This window comes from Haematobia irritans, chromosome 3 (genome assembly GCF_050003625.1).
Source record: "Haematobia irritans isolate KBUSLIRL chromosome 3, ASM5000362v1, whole genome shotgun sequence".
Taxonomy (NCBI): domain Eukaryota; kingdom Metazoa; phylum Arthropoda; class Insecta; order Diptera; family Muscidae; genus Haematobia; species Haematobia irritans.
The window spans coordinates 10,676,405-10,692,841 of record NC_134399.1 but is presented as its reverse complement, the minus strand read 5'-3'; the positions used below and the strand labels follow the sequence as shown (position 1 = coordinate 10,692,841).

Sequence of the window (16,437 nt, the reverse complement as noted above, 5' to 3'; positions counted from 1 at the left end):
AATCCAAGAAATTAACAGTTCATTGGAGAACCCCGTTTACTTACTAACAACAATTGTAATAACATAATATGTTTTGGCAGCACAATTTCCGCTTGATAACACTAGAGTTTGAAGGAGAAAGTTCCCAAAAGTATAGTAATGGTCGCTGTTCAGGTTGACACCCTGTTAGATTTAAGTTTTATGAATTGTAAAATGCACCCCTGCAATTTATAACGATATATGAAAAAATGACATATAACTGAACGAAATCACTCTGACACTTACTCTCTCTCTCTCAAATACCCGAGGGTAGGAATACCCCCGCCAATAAATTGATTTTTAATTTAATTCCCCGCCTTTTCAGTCGCATTACTAGGATTTTATGTTAAGACGCCAATTACATTTATAATTTTAAAGGGGTCCAGAATCAATATTAACGAAACTCCATAAAATAGAAATTAATTAAAAAATGCCACAACATGGCAAAAAGGTGGCACAAAAATGTAAAATATTAAGGAATTTAGTGGCACAAAAGCGTCAACGCTTAAATTTGGCTTTAAAGTGGCATAATGGTAAAAAATTCCTTGCATACTTCTAGGAGGTACACGTGTCCGCTCAGAACTATGATATTCGACTCATAAACTCAATTATTATGACATATTATGACAACAAAAAAAGGCTCAAAAATGTAAAAGAATGGCATTTAGTAGCACAAAAGAAGTAACACTTATAAAAGGTGTACACTATTAAAAATTTACGATTGCATATAAACAGACGATGTCAGTAGTATACATTTTTGTACATATTGTACATATTCTAAATAAATTAGTTTTGAGTCTTTTCCAGGCCAACCGCCAGCCACTAAATTTGACCTATTATTCGCTTGCTCCATGTCAATAAACTTATTTAAAAAAATAAATTAATACAATCAGAAAGTTTTTTAGTAAATTTTCTATTGCGAAAATTCTGCATATACTAAAAATTAATCAATAATAAGAAAAGTGCGTACTATCATCTATAGTATGGAAGTGGAAGTACCAAACCCACATTTTAATTAAAGCGTGTCCACAATAGCTGCACAGAAGTGGAACATAGTTCTAGTACATGTGCATGTGTGGACACATGCTTACTGCTCTACATAGAGAGACATAGAGAGTACACTACGTACAATTACATAGACTGTGGTGCAATGAATGGAATAGAAATAAAAACGAAACAAACCCCATATCAAATGAAATGAAATAATAAACAAAACTGACGCACGTTCACAGCACGACACATAGCGACAAAGGTCAAAATTATAGCATGAGCATCAACAAAATAGTTGCTCTGAAATGTGACACTGAGGCACTGAGTTGTAATTAGACGACGTCATTACATATGATTTTCGAAACATCATCGGTATCGGTGGCATCCAGATACATAATACGGCTTACCAAAGATATTTACAATAAAGCTTAGTGTGGGCGTGAAAATTATAATGAAGATGTGCAGAACATTTTCAATGAAATTTAAAAAAACAGTATAACACAGAGAGAAAAAGTCTGATAATAATAAAAAATTTCTTATGAATTTTATTTTTTTTATTTTATTTTATTTTCATTATGTAATTTGAAGCCACATAGCGGCCAATTTATGTAAATTACAATGGACTACTAACCGTGACTAAAGTATAATTGAAGTTATGACAACGTAAAAATATATGCGAGTATATAAAAAGTATAATTACATATATGAGGTATAAAATAGATTAATTAATAATATGACAAAAAATGAAATATGACAATTATAATTAATAATATGATAAAAAAAAATAAAAAAAAAATGAAATATGACAAAACATTTTTAGTTCCCATTATGATTGAAAAAAGACAAAATAAGAAAATATTATTTACTCAAACAAGCACAACAAAGCAACACTACTAACTCGAGTTTGGATAAGCTTCATGCAGGTGATCCAAGATGATCGAGTAATCTTTTACGATATGTCGAATCAGAAATCGAGAAGTCCTTTAAATTAGTAGGGAGACAGTTATAAGATCTGGCGATTCTAGCCTGAAATGACTTGTCCATATGACCTCTGGCAAGAGGTACAACAATCTGATTTCGCCGCGATCGGCCAAATGAAAATAAGTCCACGAGAAATCGAGGTGACTGAGCACTGAAAATTTTGTGGAAAAGAACAAGTGATCTGAAGTCAATAAAACTCGAAAATGGGCACCCCAGGAAATCCTGGACATGAGGAGATATGTGGTCATATCGACGCAATGAATGTAGATAACGGACTATTCTATGAATTGCTAGTTTAACTTTCCTTATGTTACCAGCATTTGTGCCACAAAAAACCTCAATGCCGTATAGAATATTGGGCATTGCCAAAGCATGTACAAGTCCCTTTTTGAATGAAAAAGGCAGCATCAAATCAGAGTTGTACAATTGGCGTAGAGTCAAATTCGTTTGACTAATAACATTGTCTATATGTAGATCAAATGAAAGTCTATCGTCAATGGTAACCCCCAAACATTTTAAATGGTGGACGACTTCAATATCACACCCATTATAAGAAAGAGTTAGTCCAATATCAGGATGAGATGAAAAAATTAATGCTTTCGTCTTAGAACCATTGACGGAAAGATTATTGAGACACATCCAACTGTATAAACTATTAGTTACAAAATCAATCTTAGCTTGTAAGACATCTAAATTATTAACATCCCCCCGAAAAAGCAACTGAACATCATCGGCGTACGAAAAAGTGGAGCAAAACATATCAAGATTCGCAAATAGATCATTAAGAAAAAGTATGAAAAGCATAGGCCCAAGAATTGAGCCTTGTGGGACTCCACTCCTTACCGACAAAATATTTGATCTTTCTCCATTGATCTGCACATATTGCTTTCTACCTGTAAGGTATGAAGCAATAAGTTTGCAGGCACTAAAGCCGAAGCCGAAGTATTGGTAAAGCTTTTTTACCAATATGAAATGATCTACGCGATCGAAGGCCTTTTCTAAGTCTAATGAAAGTAAAACGCATACTTTATCATGCGTGAAACTCCCCCTTATAGCATCAGTTAGGCCAAGCAGTAACATTGTTGTGCTTCTATGACTTCTGAAGCCACATTGACAATCAGAAAGTAACTTATTAAATTCTAGATAATCATTAAGTTGCTTTTTCAAAATATATTCGAATACCTTAGATAAAACAGGCATTAGCGCTATCGGCCTATACTCATGACAATTCGGACTTGACTTTTTCTTAATCGGACACACTCTTGCCGTTTTCCACTCACGAGGGAACTTAGAAGTCATGATAATGGTATTGACCAAATGAAGGAAGTGGTCGGCGATATGTGGTATTACTATTTTGTAGAATTTGAGTGGAAATCCATCGTTTCCAGAAGCATTAGACTTAACGGACGAAAAAGCACAGATGACATCGTCAATAGTAACACATTTGAATGAAAATCCCGCTTCACCAAGTGAAGATGTTAAAAACGATCCAAAATCCCCCACGACATTTAACTGGTTACTTACAAATCCATCATTCAGGTCATCGACACTACTAACATTATCTGTGCGAATAGGGGATACTTCACCACCAATTATGCCGTTATCCCTAATTATGTTCCAAAATTCCTTAGGGTGTTCACAGCGATCAAACATAGCGGCATGACAATTCCTCTTTAACCTCCTTTTGACGGCTTTTGCCCGATTTCTGGCCCTACAATAATTTGACCAATTCTCTTGATTCCTGTCACGAAGATAAGCTTTATAAGCTATATCAGCCAATGACTGATGGTAGCGTACAAGGGGAGACTTAATCCAGTCATCACGACTGTTATTGAAAAACTTTGCTCTTCTTTTAGGAAAAGCAGAATGTATTGTGTCAATTCCAGCCATAAGCACACGCAGCTGCAAATCGACATCGGAGGTTAAGTATAAATTCGAGAAATCAACACACGAGATAGTATTTCGCAACAATTGATCATCATAATTGTTGTAATCAAAATACTCATAGATGTCGCTGCTTTGGCGAACACTAAAATCTAACGATAAATAAATGAAAGCGTGCTTTGAAATACCAGGTGAAATAAACTGCCCACCAGCACGCTTACGTTCTGGACAAGAAATCAGAAAATAGTCAATGAGGGAAGACGACTGATGAAATGCGTCATAATGCGTTGGTACATTATTGTGAACCAAGGAAACCCCCATTCTTAGGCATGCACGTCTCAGGTTGTACGACTTAGCGACGTCAAATAAATTGTTGTTGAAGTCCCCCATTATTATAATGTTAGAATAGCGTACCAGCAAATCAGAAAGTTCTGACTCGAGCGACTCGAAGTCCCCAGTTGGAAGGTAAACAACACCAACCAAAATTTTTTCCCTCCCAACTACCACTTCCACAAAAAGGCATTCCACCACACCATAATTAAGACCAGAATGTACAACCTTTGCCGTAAGTCGACTGGAAATAAATAAGGCAACACCTCCTCCTCTCCGAAATGGCCTATCATTTCTGTATGAAGAATAACCAGATATTTTGACGACATTAGAATTTTGGCCCTTAAGCCATGTCTCACTCACGCCTACTATATCGAGTAGACTACCCTCAACAATACTTCGAATTTCTGCTAATTTTGTTGACGTTGGCTTAATATTGAAGCTCTGTGCATTAAAATGAGCAAAATTTAGGTTGTTATTAAAAGAGGACAATTGGGAACGTAAAAATGAATTGTCATGGATAATATCACCTAAATTACTAAGATCCATAAATATGTATATATAATTGTTAGAAAATATAATTCATTCATTAAGTAACGTTACCAGGAAATTATTATAACTACTATCTAAAAGCAGACATCAAAAATAATTATCAAATACTTGAAATACGAAGAGTAAACTAAGTTTTAAAAGAAAAGCAAAAAACAAAAATCTACTAAAATTGAATTTTGATATCAGCTTTTAGGATGAAGTATAGTTAGTATAAAAAAAATAGAAAAAATACAAAAAATGAAACAAGGATTATATATGGCAGGTAATTTAAATTGAAATTGAACTACTAAAAGAGGTCAGGTGGAAAATCCACTACTACTAAAAGGATTGGATGTGATATTGCTGCGGTCTACTGCATCAAGTAAGTCAGCACATTCACGGGTATCCAGAGTCGTCCTCGTACCATTTGGAAGATTAACGACAACTTTAGGCAGATCTCCGTTTATAAGCTTAAATGCTGTAATTTTTTTCTGCCTACGAAGTTTCCGACATATGTATGTCAATTTTGACGCAGCTTGATGCAAATGATCGTTTAAGAACACTCTTCCAGCAGTATTTTCTCCAAGAACAGTAGAAAGTAATAATGGATCGCCATTATAATAGTTTGCCATGAGTACATCCCGGGTGTAAATGCAATTAAGTTTCAATAAAACAGATTTGCCCATATAACAACAGTGTTGTATACCGGACAGTGGGAGGTCTATGTTACATAACGAAGCAATCTTTATTATGGGTACCCTTAGGTCAGTTATACCTTCAGGTAAGCCATTAATTACTATGTCTGCCCTATTTAATCTTCTCTGAAGTACATCGTTGTGTGTTTGAATTTCAGAAATGGCGGTGTTATGGTCAGTTTCAAGCTGCTTAGCAACCGCCAAACAATTAAAAATTTGTTCCTCCAACTTCTTCGTGGATGTAGTGAGATCTGCTTGCATTGCTTTGTTTGAAGATTCCATACTTTTTTCAAGTCCATTTACTCTGTCTTGGATTTCTCGTTTGTAGTCTTCGAGCTGACTCTCAATAGAGGCTGCGAAATCAGTAAATCTATCATGAAGTTCACTAACAGCATCAACGTTAGAACTTAGAGTGTCATTTGCATTGAGAGTTATATTTTGTTGCACTGTAACCTCTTCATCAGAGTTAGTTTCAACGAAACTTATCTTTTTTTTAACACACAACGGACATTTGTATAAAAAAGATTTCTTCTTGTATAGAAAAGCATGTTGTGATAACGAGACATTTATACATGCAATATGGTAGTATGCATCACAGATGCAACATCCTAGGCTATGTTGATTTTGGACTCCTTTTTTGCATTTAGGACAGACATATTTCTTTGTTTTTGATGCCATACTTAAAGATCTTTGAAAAATAAAATTTCCAGTAATTGAAAATAACCAGCTCTGCAACACACCAAATAAAGTGAGACACCACAGGCGATCAAAACATATGTTCGAAATAAAGTCAAAACCACCAAGCAACGCACATCCATATACTCAACCATCCAAACTCACACAAAAAAATGATATAAGCAGCTACAAACCCAACAGCAAGATAGTGGTAAGAAAATCGTCCACGCAGCAGGTCAATCAATAAAAGCGCAAACCAACGCTTTCTTATTGTTGTTGTTATGTATCAGTTGTATGGCAGAAAACCACAAAATTCACACACTATTGAAAACCTCCAATATCCAGATGATCCTTGTCCAATGAGTATTTCAAAACTTGACAACAGTGAAAATTTAATGCACTTTATTACAATTAATTTAATTATTTCCTGGGAACTATTTTTTGCTTTCAGCTGTTCATGACAGTGTTGCCAATAATTTTGTGGAAAAAATATTTTAAGTGACTAAACTACAAGAGTAACTTAATCTAGAGATGAAACATACGTTTGTCAAATTGATTAGGGTAAAACCTCTTAGGCTGCAAGAATGTTAGAACTGCTACAATTAAAATTTTTTTCTATAGAAAATTTTGTCAAAATTTTATTTCTATAGAAAATTTTGTGAACATTTTATTTCTATAGAAAAATTTTGTCAAAATTGTACTTCTATAGAAAATTTTGTCAAAACTTTATTTCTATAGAAAAATTTGTCAATATTTTATTTCTATAGAAAAACTTTGTTAAAATTGTACTTCTATAGAAAATTTTGTCTAAATTTTACATCTATAGAAAATTTTGTCAAAATTTTATTTCTATAGATAATTTTGTCAAAATTTTATTTCTGTAGAAAATTTGTCAAAATTTTATTTCTATAGAAAATTTAGTCATAATTTTATTTCTATAGAAAATGCAATCAACATTTTTCTATAGAAAATGCAGTCAACATTTTTCTATAGAAAATTTTGTCAAAATTTTTTATTTCTATAGAAAATTTTGTCAAAATTTTACTTCCATAGAAAATTTTCAAAATTTTATTTCTTTGGAAAATTGTGTCAAAATTTTATTTCTATAGAACATTTTGTAAAAATTTTATTTCTTTGGAAAATTTTGTCAACATTTTATTTCTATAGAAAATTTTGTTAAAATTTTATTTCGATAGATAATTTTGTCAAACTAGTACTTCCATAGAAAATTTTGTCAAATTTTTTTATTTCTATAGAAAATTTTGTCAAAATTTTATTTTTATAGAAAATTTTATCAAAATTTTATTTCTAATTTCAAAATTTTTTAGTTTTATAGAAAATTTTGTCAAAATTTTATTTCCATAGAAAATTTTGTAAAAAATGTTATTTCCATAGCAAATTTTGTCAAAATTGTACTTCTATAGAAAATTCTGTCAAAATTTTATTTCTATATAAAATTTTGTTAAAATTTTATCTCTATAGAAATTTTGTTAAAATTTTATTTCTATAGAAAATTCTGTCAAAATTTTATTTCTATAGACAATTTTGTCAACATTTTATTTCTATAGAAAAATTTTGTCAAAATTGTCCAAAGTACATCTATAGAAAATTTTGTCAAAATTTTATTTCTATAGATAATTTTGTCAAACTAGTACTTCTGTAGAAAATATTGTCAAATTTTTTTATTTCTATAGAAAATTTTGTAAAAATTTTATTTCTATAGAAAATTTTGTCAAAATTTTATTTCTATAGAAAATTTTATCAAAATTTTATTTCTATAGAAAATTTTGTTAAAATTTTCTTTCTATAGAAAATTTTATCAAAATTTTATTTCTATAGAAAATTTTATCAAATTTTTTTATTTCTATTTTTTACTTCTATAGAAAATTTTGTTGAAATTTTATTTCTATTGAAAATTTTGTCAAAATTTTATTTCTATAGAAAATTTTGTCTAAATTGTACTTTTATAGAAAATTTTGTCAACATTTTATTTCTATAGAACATTTTGTCAAAATGTTATTTCTATAGAAAATTTTGTTAAAATTTTATTTCTATAGAAAATTTTCTCAAAATTTTATTTCTGTAGAAATTTTTTTCAAAATTTTATTTCTATAGAAAACTTGCGTAACCCGGCCCGCTCGCTGCGCCTAAATGTACTTAATACACTTAGAGAAGGAATATGATCACCTCAAACATGTCTTAAGAGCAAAATGTTATTTTTGTATGGTGACCATATAAATATTGTTTCACATCGATCCATAATTATATATAGCCCCCATATAAACCGATCCCCAGATTTGACCTCGGGAGCCTCTTAAAGGAGCAAAATTCATCCGATCCGGTTGAAATTTGGTACATTTCGCTAGTGTATGGCCGATAACAACCATTTCAAAATTGATCCGTATCGATCTATATTATATATAGTCCCCAAACAAACCGATCCCCAATCACAGAAAAATCACGATTGCCACTCAAGCCAAAAATAATCTACTAAAATTTTATTGCCATAGACATTTTTGTCAACATTTTATGGAAAGATTCCACTTACCGAAGAGGTGCTGCAGCCTGTCAAGTAATAGGGCTTAACTTTTGATCATTGTGCAAATTGTTAACTTCAATCGAAACTCGTTCACTGGGCCCTGAAGTTGGCATCCCAGTGGATGACATCGAATTTCGTTGCATGGTGGCTTGATCTACCACTGCTATTAGCTATTACGCTAAATTGAAATAATAATCAATAATGTAGAACTTTTAAGTATTCACGGTGTGGGAGACATCGTGGTGCAATGGTTAGAATGCTCGCCTTGCATACACAATATCGTGGGTTTGATTCCTACTTCGACCGAACACCAAAAAGTATTTCGGCGGTGGATTATCCCACCTCAGTAATGCTGGTAACATTTCTAAAGGTTTCAAAGCTTCTCTAAGTGGTTTCACTGAAATGTGGAATGCCGTTCGGACTCGGCTATAAAAAGGAAGACCCTTGTCATTGAGCTTAACATGGAATCGGTCAGCATTGTTAAAGTTTTTTTTCTCAGAAAATTTTGTCATAATTTAATTTCTATAGAAAATTTTGTCAAAATTTTATTTCTATAGAAAATCTTGTCAAAATTTTATTTCTATACAAAATGTTTTCAAAATTTTTTTTCTGTAGAAAATTATGAAAGAAATGTTGTTTCCATAGAAAAATTTTTGTAAAAAATTTTATTTCCATAGCAAATTTTGTCAAAATTTTAGTTCTATAGAAAATGTTGCCAAAATTTTAATTTTATAGAAAGTTTTGTCAATTTTTTTTTTATTTCTATAGAAAATTTTGTCAACATTTTATTTCCAAAGGAAATTTTGTCAACATTTTATTTCTTTGGAAAATTTTGTCAAAATTTTATTTCTTTGGAAAATTTTGTCAAAATTTTATTTCTTTGGAAAATTTTGTCAAAATTTTATTTCTGTAGAAAATTTTGTAAAAAAAATGTTATTTCCATAGAAAAAATTTTCAAAATTTTATTTCTATAGAAAATTTTGTCAACACTTTATATTTTTATAGAAAATTTTTAAAGAACAAAACCAACAATAACAAAACAAAACGAATGGAAAATTTTATTTCTATAGAAAATATTTTCAACATTTTATGTCTTTAGGAAATTTTGTTAAAATTTTATTTCTATAGAAAATGTTGTCAGTATTTTATTTCTATAGAAAATGTTGTCAATATTTTATTTCTATAGAAAATTTTGTCAAAATTTTATTACTTTGGAAATTTTTGTCAAAATTTCATTTCTTTAGGAAATTTTGGCAAAATTTTATTGCAATAGAAAATTTAGTCAAAATTGTATTTCTGTGGAAAATTTTGTCATATTTTTATTTCTATAGAAAATTTTGTAAAAATGTTATTTCAGTGGAAAATTTTGTCAAACTTTTATTTCTTTGGAAAGTGTTGTCAAAATTTTATTTCTTTGGAAATTTTTGTCAAAATTTTATTTCTTTGGAAATTTTTGTCAAAATTTTATTTCTGTAGAAAATTTTGTAAAAAGTGTTATTTCCATAGAAAATTTTGTAAAAAATGTTATTTCCATAGAAAATTTTTTCAAAATTTTATTTCTATAGAAAATTTTGTCAAAATTTTAGTTCTATAGAAAATTTTTTCAAAATTTTATTTCTATAGAAAATTTTGCCAAAATTGTATTTCTATAGAAAATTTTTTCAAGATTTTATTTCCATAGAAAATTTTGTCAATATTTTATTTCTTTGGAAAATTTTGTCAAAATTTTATTTCTTTGGAAAATTTTGTCAAAATTTTATTTCTTTGGAAAATTTTGTCAAAATTTTATTTCTGTAGAAAATTTTGTTAAAAAATGTTATTTCCATAGAAAATTTTGTAAAAAATGTTATTTCCATAGAAAATTTTGTAAAAAATGTTATTTCCATAGAAAAATTTTTCAAAATTTTATTTCTATAGAAAATTTTGTCAACACTTTATATTTTTATAGAAAATTTTTAAAGAACAAAACCAACAATAACAAAACAAAACGAATGGAAAATTTTATTTCTATAGAAAATGTTTTCAACATTTTATGTCTTTAGGAAATTTTGTTAAAATTTTATTTCTATAGAAAATGTTGTCAGTATTTTATTTCTATAGAAAATGTTGTCAATATTTTATTTCTATAGAAAATTTTGTCAAAATTTTATTACTTTGGAAATTTTTGTCAAAATTTCATTTCTTTAGGAAATTTTGGCAAAATTTTATTTCAATAGAAAATTTTGTCAAAATTGTATTTCTTTGGAAAATTTTGTCATATTTTTATTTCTATAGAAAATTTTGTAAAAATGTTATTTCATTGGAAAATTTTGTCAAACTTTTATTTCTTTGGAAAGTGTTGTCAAAATTTTATTTCTTTGAAAATTTTTGTCAAAATTTTATTTCTTTGGAAATTTTTGTCAAAATTTTATTTCTATAGAAAATTTTGTAAAAAGTGTTATTTCCATAGAAAATTTTGTAAAAAATGTTATTTCCATAGAAAATTTTTTCAAAATTTTATTTCTATAGAAAATTTTGTCAAAATTTTAGTTCTATAGAAAATTTTTTCAAAATTTTATTTCTATAGAAAATTTTGCCAAAATTGTATTTCTATAGAAAATTTTTTTCAAGATTTTATTTCCATAGAAAATTTTGTCAATATTTTATTTCTTTGGAAAATTTTGTCAAAATTTTATTTCTTTGGAAAATTTTGTCAAAATTTCATTTCTTTAGGAAATTTTGGCAAAATTTTATTTCTATAGAAAATTTTGTCAAAATTTTATTTCTTTGGAAAATTTTGTCATATTTTTATTTCTTTGGAAAATTTTGTCAACATTTTATTTCTGTAGAAAATTTTGTAAAAAGTGTTATTTCCATAGAAAATTTTGTAAAAAATGTTTTTTGCATAGAAAAATTTTTTCAAAATTTTATTTCTATAGACAATTTTATCAAAATTTTAGTTCTATAGAACATTTTGTCAACATTTTATTTCTATAGAAAATTTTGTAAAAAATTTTATTTCTATAGAAAATTTTGTCAAAATTTTAGTTCTTTAGAAAATTTTATCAAAAATTTATTTCAATAGACAATTTTGTCAATATTTTATTTCCATAGAAAATGTTCTCAGTATTTTATTTCTATAGAAAATGTTGTCAATATTTTATTTCTATAGAAAATATTGTCAAAATTTTATTTCTTTGGAAAATTTTGTCAAAATTTCATTTCTTTAGGAAATTTTGGCAAAATTTTATTTCTTAGAAAATTTTGACAAAATTTTATTTCTTTGGAAAATTTTGTCATATTTTTATTTCTTTGGAAAATTTTCAACATTTTATTTCTGTAGAATATTTTGTCAACATTTTGTCAATATTTTATTTCTATAGAACATTTTGTGAAAATTTTATTTCTTTGGAAAATTTTGTCAAAATTTTATTTTTTTGGAAAATTTTGTCAAAATTTTATTTCTGTAGAAAATTTTGTAAAAAGTGTTATTTCCATAGAAAATTTTGTAAAAAATGTTTTTTGCATAGAATTTTTTTTTCAAAATTTTATTTTTATAGAAAATTTTGTCAAAATTTTAGTTCTATAGAACATTTTGTCAACATTTTATTTCTATAGAACATTTTGTAAAAAAATTTATTTCTATAGAAAATTTTGTCAAAATTTTAGTTCTTTAGAAAATTTTATCAAAAATTTATTTCTATAGACAATTTTGTCAATATTTGATTTCTTTGGAAAATTTTGTAAAAAATGTTATTTCCATAGAAAATTTTTTCAAAATTTTATTTCTATAGAAAATTTTTTCTAAATTTTAGTTCTATAGAACATTTTGTCAAAATTTTATTTCTATAGGAAATTTGTGAAGTTCTTCTTGGTTGAAGAGGAATATTTGGCAAAATCTACCAAAACATCAAGAATTCTACCAAACAGTAAAAAAATCTACCATTTTTGGTAGAATTTACGTTGTTATGAGAAATCCAAAAAGTGTGTCGATTCGCGGATGTAGTCAGAAGACGTGGTGTTTACGTCGCGGTATCATTATGGAGCCAGAAATATGGGACTTTTTCCCCATCTTTCTGACCAAGCGATGAACAATACTTCGTTTGATCAGTCTGCTACAATAATTTTCGATACAAATTCTCAAACTTTTGTAAAAATTCCGCATTTTTAATTTTCACTCCCCATTATTCTATAGAAAATTGTGTAAAAATTTTATTTCCATAGAAAATTTTGTCAACATTTTATTTCCATAGAAAATTTTGTCAAATTTTTATTTCTTTACAATAATTTTCGATACAAATTCTCAAACTTTTGAAAAAATTCCGCATTTTTAATTTTGACTCCCCATTATTTGAGTTTGTAACAATTTGTTTGTTCAAGTTCTAGTGGTATTTATAGAATACCCAACACCCAAAGACAAAACATATATATATATATGTAAGACATTTATTCCTTCTTAATAAAACTGAATGTCTAATTTAGTGGTAAACAAATTTAAGATTTATTTAGATATCCGTAAATCTTTTAGATACATACAACTGACTGCTTATACTATATATATACTCATTTTTATTTAAGATTGCATTTGGAGATGTATATATTTATTATTTCTATATATGTACGTACATATATGTAGTAGTAACAGTATGGGGTGGTGGTATATGTATAAGAGGTTAGCTATGTAGGTACATATTGCTATGTCTATAGATTTGTCTGTCCAATTGTCTGTTCCAACTGTCTGTCTGTCCGTCTATCTTTCATACAATAGAACAAGTCAAACTGTGTGTGTGTGTGTGTTTGTGATATTATCACTTAAAATTGCTTTCTTTTCACAAATAATTTTTCTACTTTAATTTGAATACAATGGGATACACCGTGTGTCCTATAGACGACAATTCAAATGTAATCTGGGTATTAAGAAAAATCATCAGCCCCCAGAAGATTTAACAGCGGCGCACCATCATCATCATCATCATCGTCGTCGCTTGTGTTGTATTATTATAGCGAAAATAACTACGACCGGGTGATCATGAGGAGATGACATCGGTCACATACTGATCACCCCGATGTCGGAGTAATAAAAAAAATCTCGGGGGTGGTGGTTAGATGCTTCAGCAAATACTAAGCGTTTGGGGCAAAAATAGTAAGAATTTTGTTCAGTTCATCTACACATAGAATAATACATTAAATAACAATCAATTCTGGAGGAATGCTTGGATGTACGGGTGCTGCATATAAATGTGCTAACATCTATATAGGCACATATGTAAGTATAGAAAGAAGAAAAAAATATATCTAAATTTTTATTGTTGATAATGCTAAGGCTGAATAGCACATCAAAAAAAGTTTGATTTTCTCCCCCTACCATACGATAAAAGCAAACAAGTTGAAAAATGTCTCTTTAGAAGATTAAAGTGACAAAGTGAATTAAGTAAGATTTGACCGTTGCCGCCGTTGTTCCTCTTTTATTTCAGAGCCATCATAGATGGTCATCCTCTCCCCGCCCTCTCTATCTCTCACCTAATCTAGGTATAGCTATAGCGATCATCATAATATAAATCGGTTGTCGCCAGTAGAAACTGACATTTACTGCTTTCTCCTTATGCACACACCCACACATACATACGTGTAAACTCTCATATAACTCACACTCTTGATTTTAAGTTGGGAGAGTTTTCGAGTGTGTGTGTATGTGCGCGCTTATATGCAAGGAATAAATGAATTTTATTTAATTTTCGATTAGAAGATTTGTAGTGCATAAGCACCTTATAGTCTATAATGTCTATATGAGGTAGATATTTGTTTAGAAAAAAAATCTAAAAAAAAAAACCAGAGGCAAATGAATGGACTCTATGGAATATATAATGCTAGAAATTAGTCTTAATTATGGAACTTTAATAGTAATAAAAAATATATATGTAGGTCAATTCTAAATATTCCCTAAATAATGTATTTTTATAACAAAGTTTGTCAAAATTTTATTGCTATAGAAAATTTTGTCAAAATTTTATTTCCATAGAAAATTTTGTCAAAATTTTATTTCCATAGAAAATTTTGTCAACATTTTATTTTCATAGCAAACATTGTCAAAATTTCATTTCTATGGAAAATTTTAACAAAATTTCATGTAAAATTTACTTTTATTTCTATGGAAAAGTTTAACAAAATTTTATTTCTGTAAAAAATTTTAACAAAATTTTATTTGTATAACAAATGTTGTCAAAATTTTATTTCTATGGAAAATTTTGTTAAAATTTTATTTCTATAGAAAATTTTGTCAAAATTTTATTTCTATAGAACATTTTGTCAAAATTTTATTTCTATAGAAAATTTTGTCAAAATTTTATTTCTATAGAAAATTTTGTCAAAATTTTATTTCCATAGAAAATTTTGTCAAAATTTTATTTCTATAGAAAATTTTGTCAAAATTTTATTTCTATAGAAAATTTTGTCAAAATTTTATTTCTATAGAAAATTTTGTCAAAATTTTATTTCTATAGAAAATTTTGTCAAAATTTTATTTCCATAGAAAATTTTGTCAACATTTTATTTCTATAGAAAATTTTGTCAAAATTTTATTTCTATAGAAAATTTTGTCAAAATTTTATTTCTATGGAAAATTTTAACAAAATTTCATGTAAAATTTACTTTTATTTTAACAAAGTTTTATTTCTGTAAAAAATTTTAACAAAATTTTATTTGTATAACGAATTTTGTCAAAATTTTATTTCTAATAAAATTTTATTTCCATAGCAAATGTTGTCAAAATTTTATTTCTATAGAACATTTTGTCAAAATTTTATTTCTATAGAGAATTTTGTCAAAATTTTATTTATATAGAAAATTTTGTCAAAATTTTATTTCTATAGAAAATTTTGTCTTGTCAAAATTTTATTTCTATAGAAAGTTTTGTCAAAATTTCATTTCTATGGAAAATTTTAACAAAATTTCATGTAAAATTTACTTTTATTTCTATGGAAAAGTTTAACAAAATTTTATTGCTGTAAAAAATTTTAACAAAATTTTATTTGTATAACGAATTTTGTCAAAATTTTATTTCTAATAAAATTTTATTTCTATAGAAAATTTTGTCAAAATTTTATTTCTATCGAAAATTTTGTCAAAATTTTATGTCTATAGCAAATTTTGTCAAAATTTTATTTCTATAGAAAATTTTGTCAAAATTTTTTTTCTATAGAAAATTTGTGAAGTACCTCTTGGTTGGAGAGGAATATTTCGCATCTACCAAAACATCAAGAATTTTACGAAACAGTAAAAAAATCTACCATTTATGGTAGAATTCTACCAATTGTGGCAACCGTGACTGTAATGCTTTAATTATTGCACAAAATTGAAATTCGTTTAAATTAAAGAAATTGAGTTTTTCAAAAAAAAATTGTAAATATGAATTTACGTATATGGCTTTGTAAAGCAACATTTGGTATGACGCAAGCCAATTTGCTCTCTTCTCTATTATAGTGTCTTCGTGTGAAGTGATAAACTTATCATTACTTATCCGCTAACTAATATCACTTACCTGATATGCGCGCGCCTAAAATTATGCACCATTTTTTGATAGGTATGCACGACTTCAATCCGATTAATTACGCTTTCGTTGAAATGAAGAGAAACAATGTAAGATTTGACGATTGTAAGACTGAGGCAAATTAATATATTTCATTTCTATAGTTTATGGGAAAGTATGCCAATTTTAGTGCGACGTTTTATTTCTAAATGATAGCTGTTTTGTGAAACTCAACCGGTGATATGATTCAGAAGTTGTGATTACCTGATTGATTTAGACACTCTCTCCTA

At 27.9% G+C, this 16,437-nt stretch overlaps 1 protein-coding gene across 1 annotated transcript; it reads right to left on the bottom strand.

The window, feature by feature from the left end:
- Window positions 1-733: 733 nt before the first annotated feature.
- Window positions 734-4,752, bottom strand: LOC142230755 (uncharacterized). The gene is made up of 3 exons (XM_075301383.1): window positions 2,201-4,752; window positions 1,110-1,113; window positions 734-880 (listed from the first exon to the last, which is right to left on the bottom strand). The coding sequence occupies exons 1-3, from the start codon at window positions 4,750-4,752 to the stop codon at window positions 734-736; spliced, it is 2,703 nt and encodes a 900-aa protein (XP_075157498.1).
- Between the last annotated feature and the right edge of the window lie 11,685 nt (window positions 4,753-16,437).

Bases quoted from the DNA above. Each gene is read 5' to 3' on its own strand.
- LOC142230755 (XM_075301383.1), bottom strand. From the start codon at position 4,752: ATGGATCTTAGTAATTTAGGTGATATTATCCATGACAATTCATTTTTA.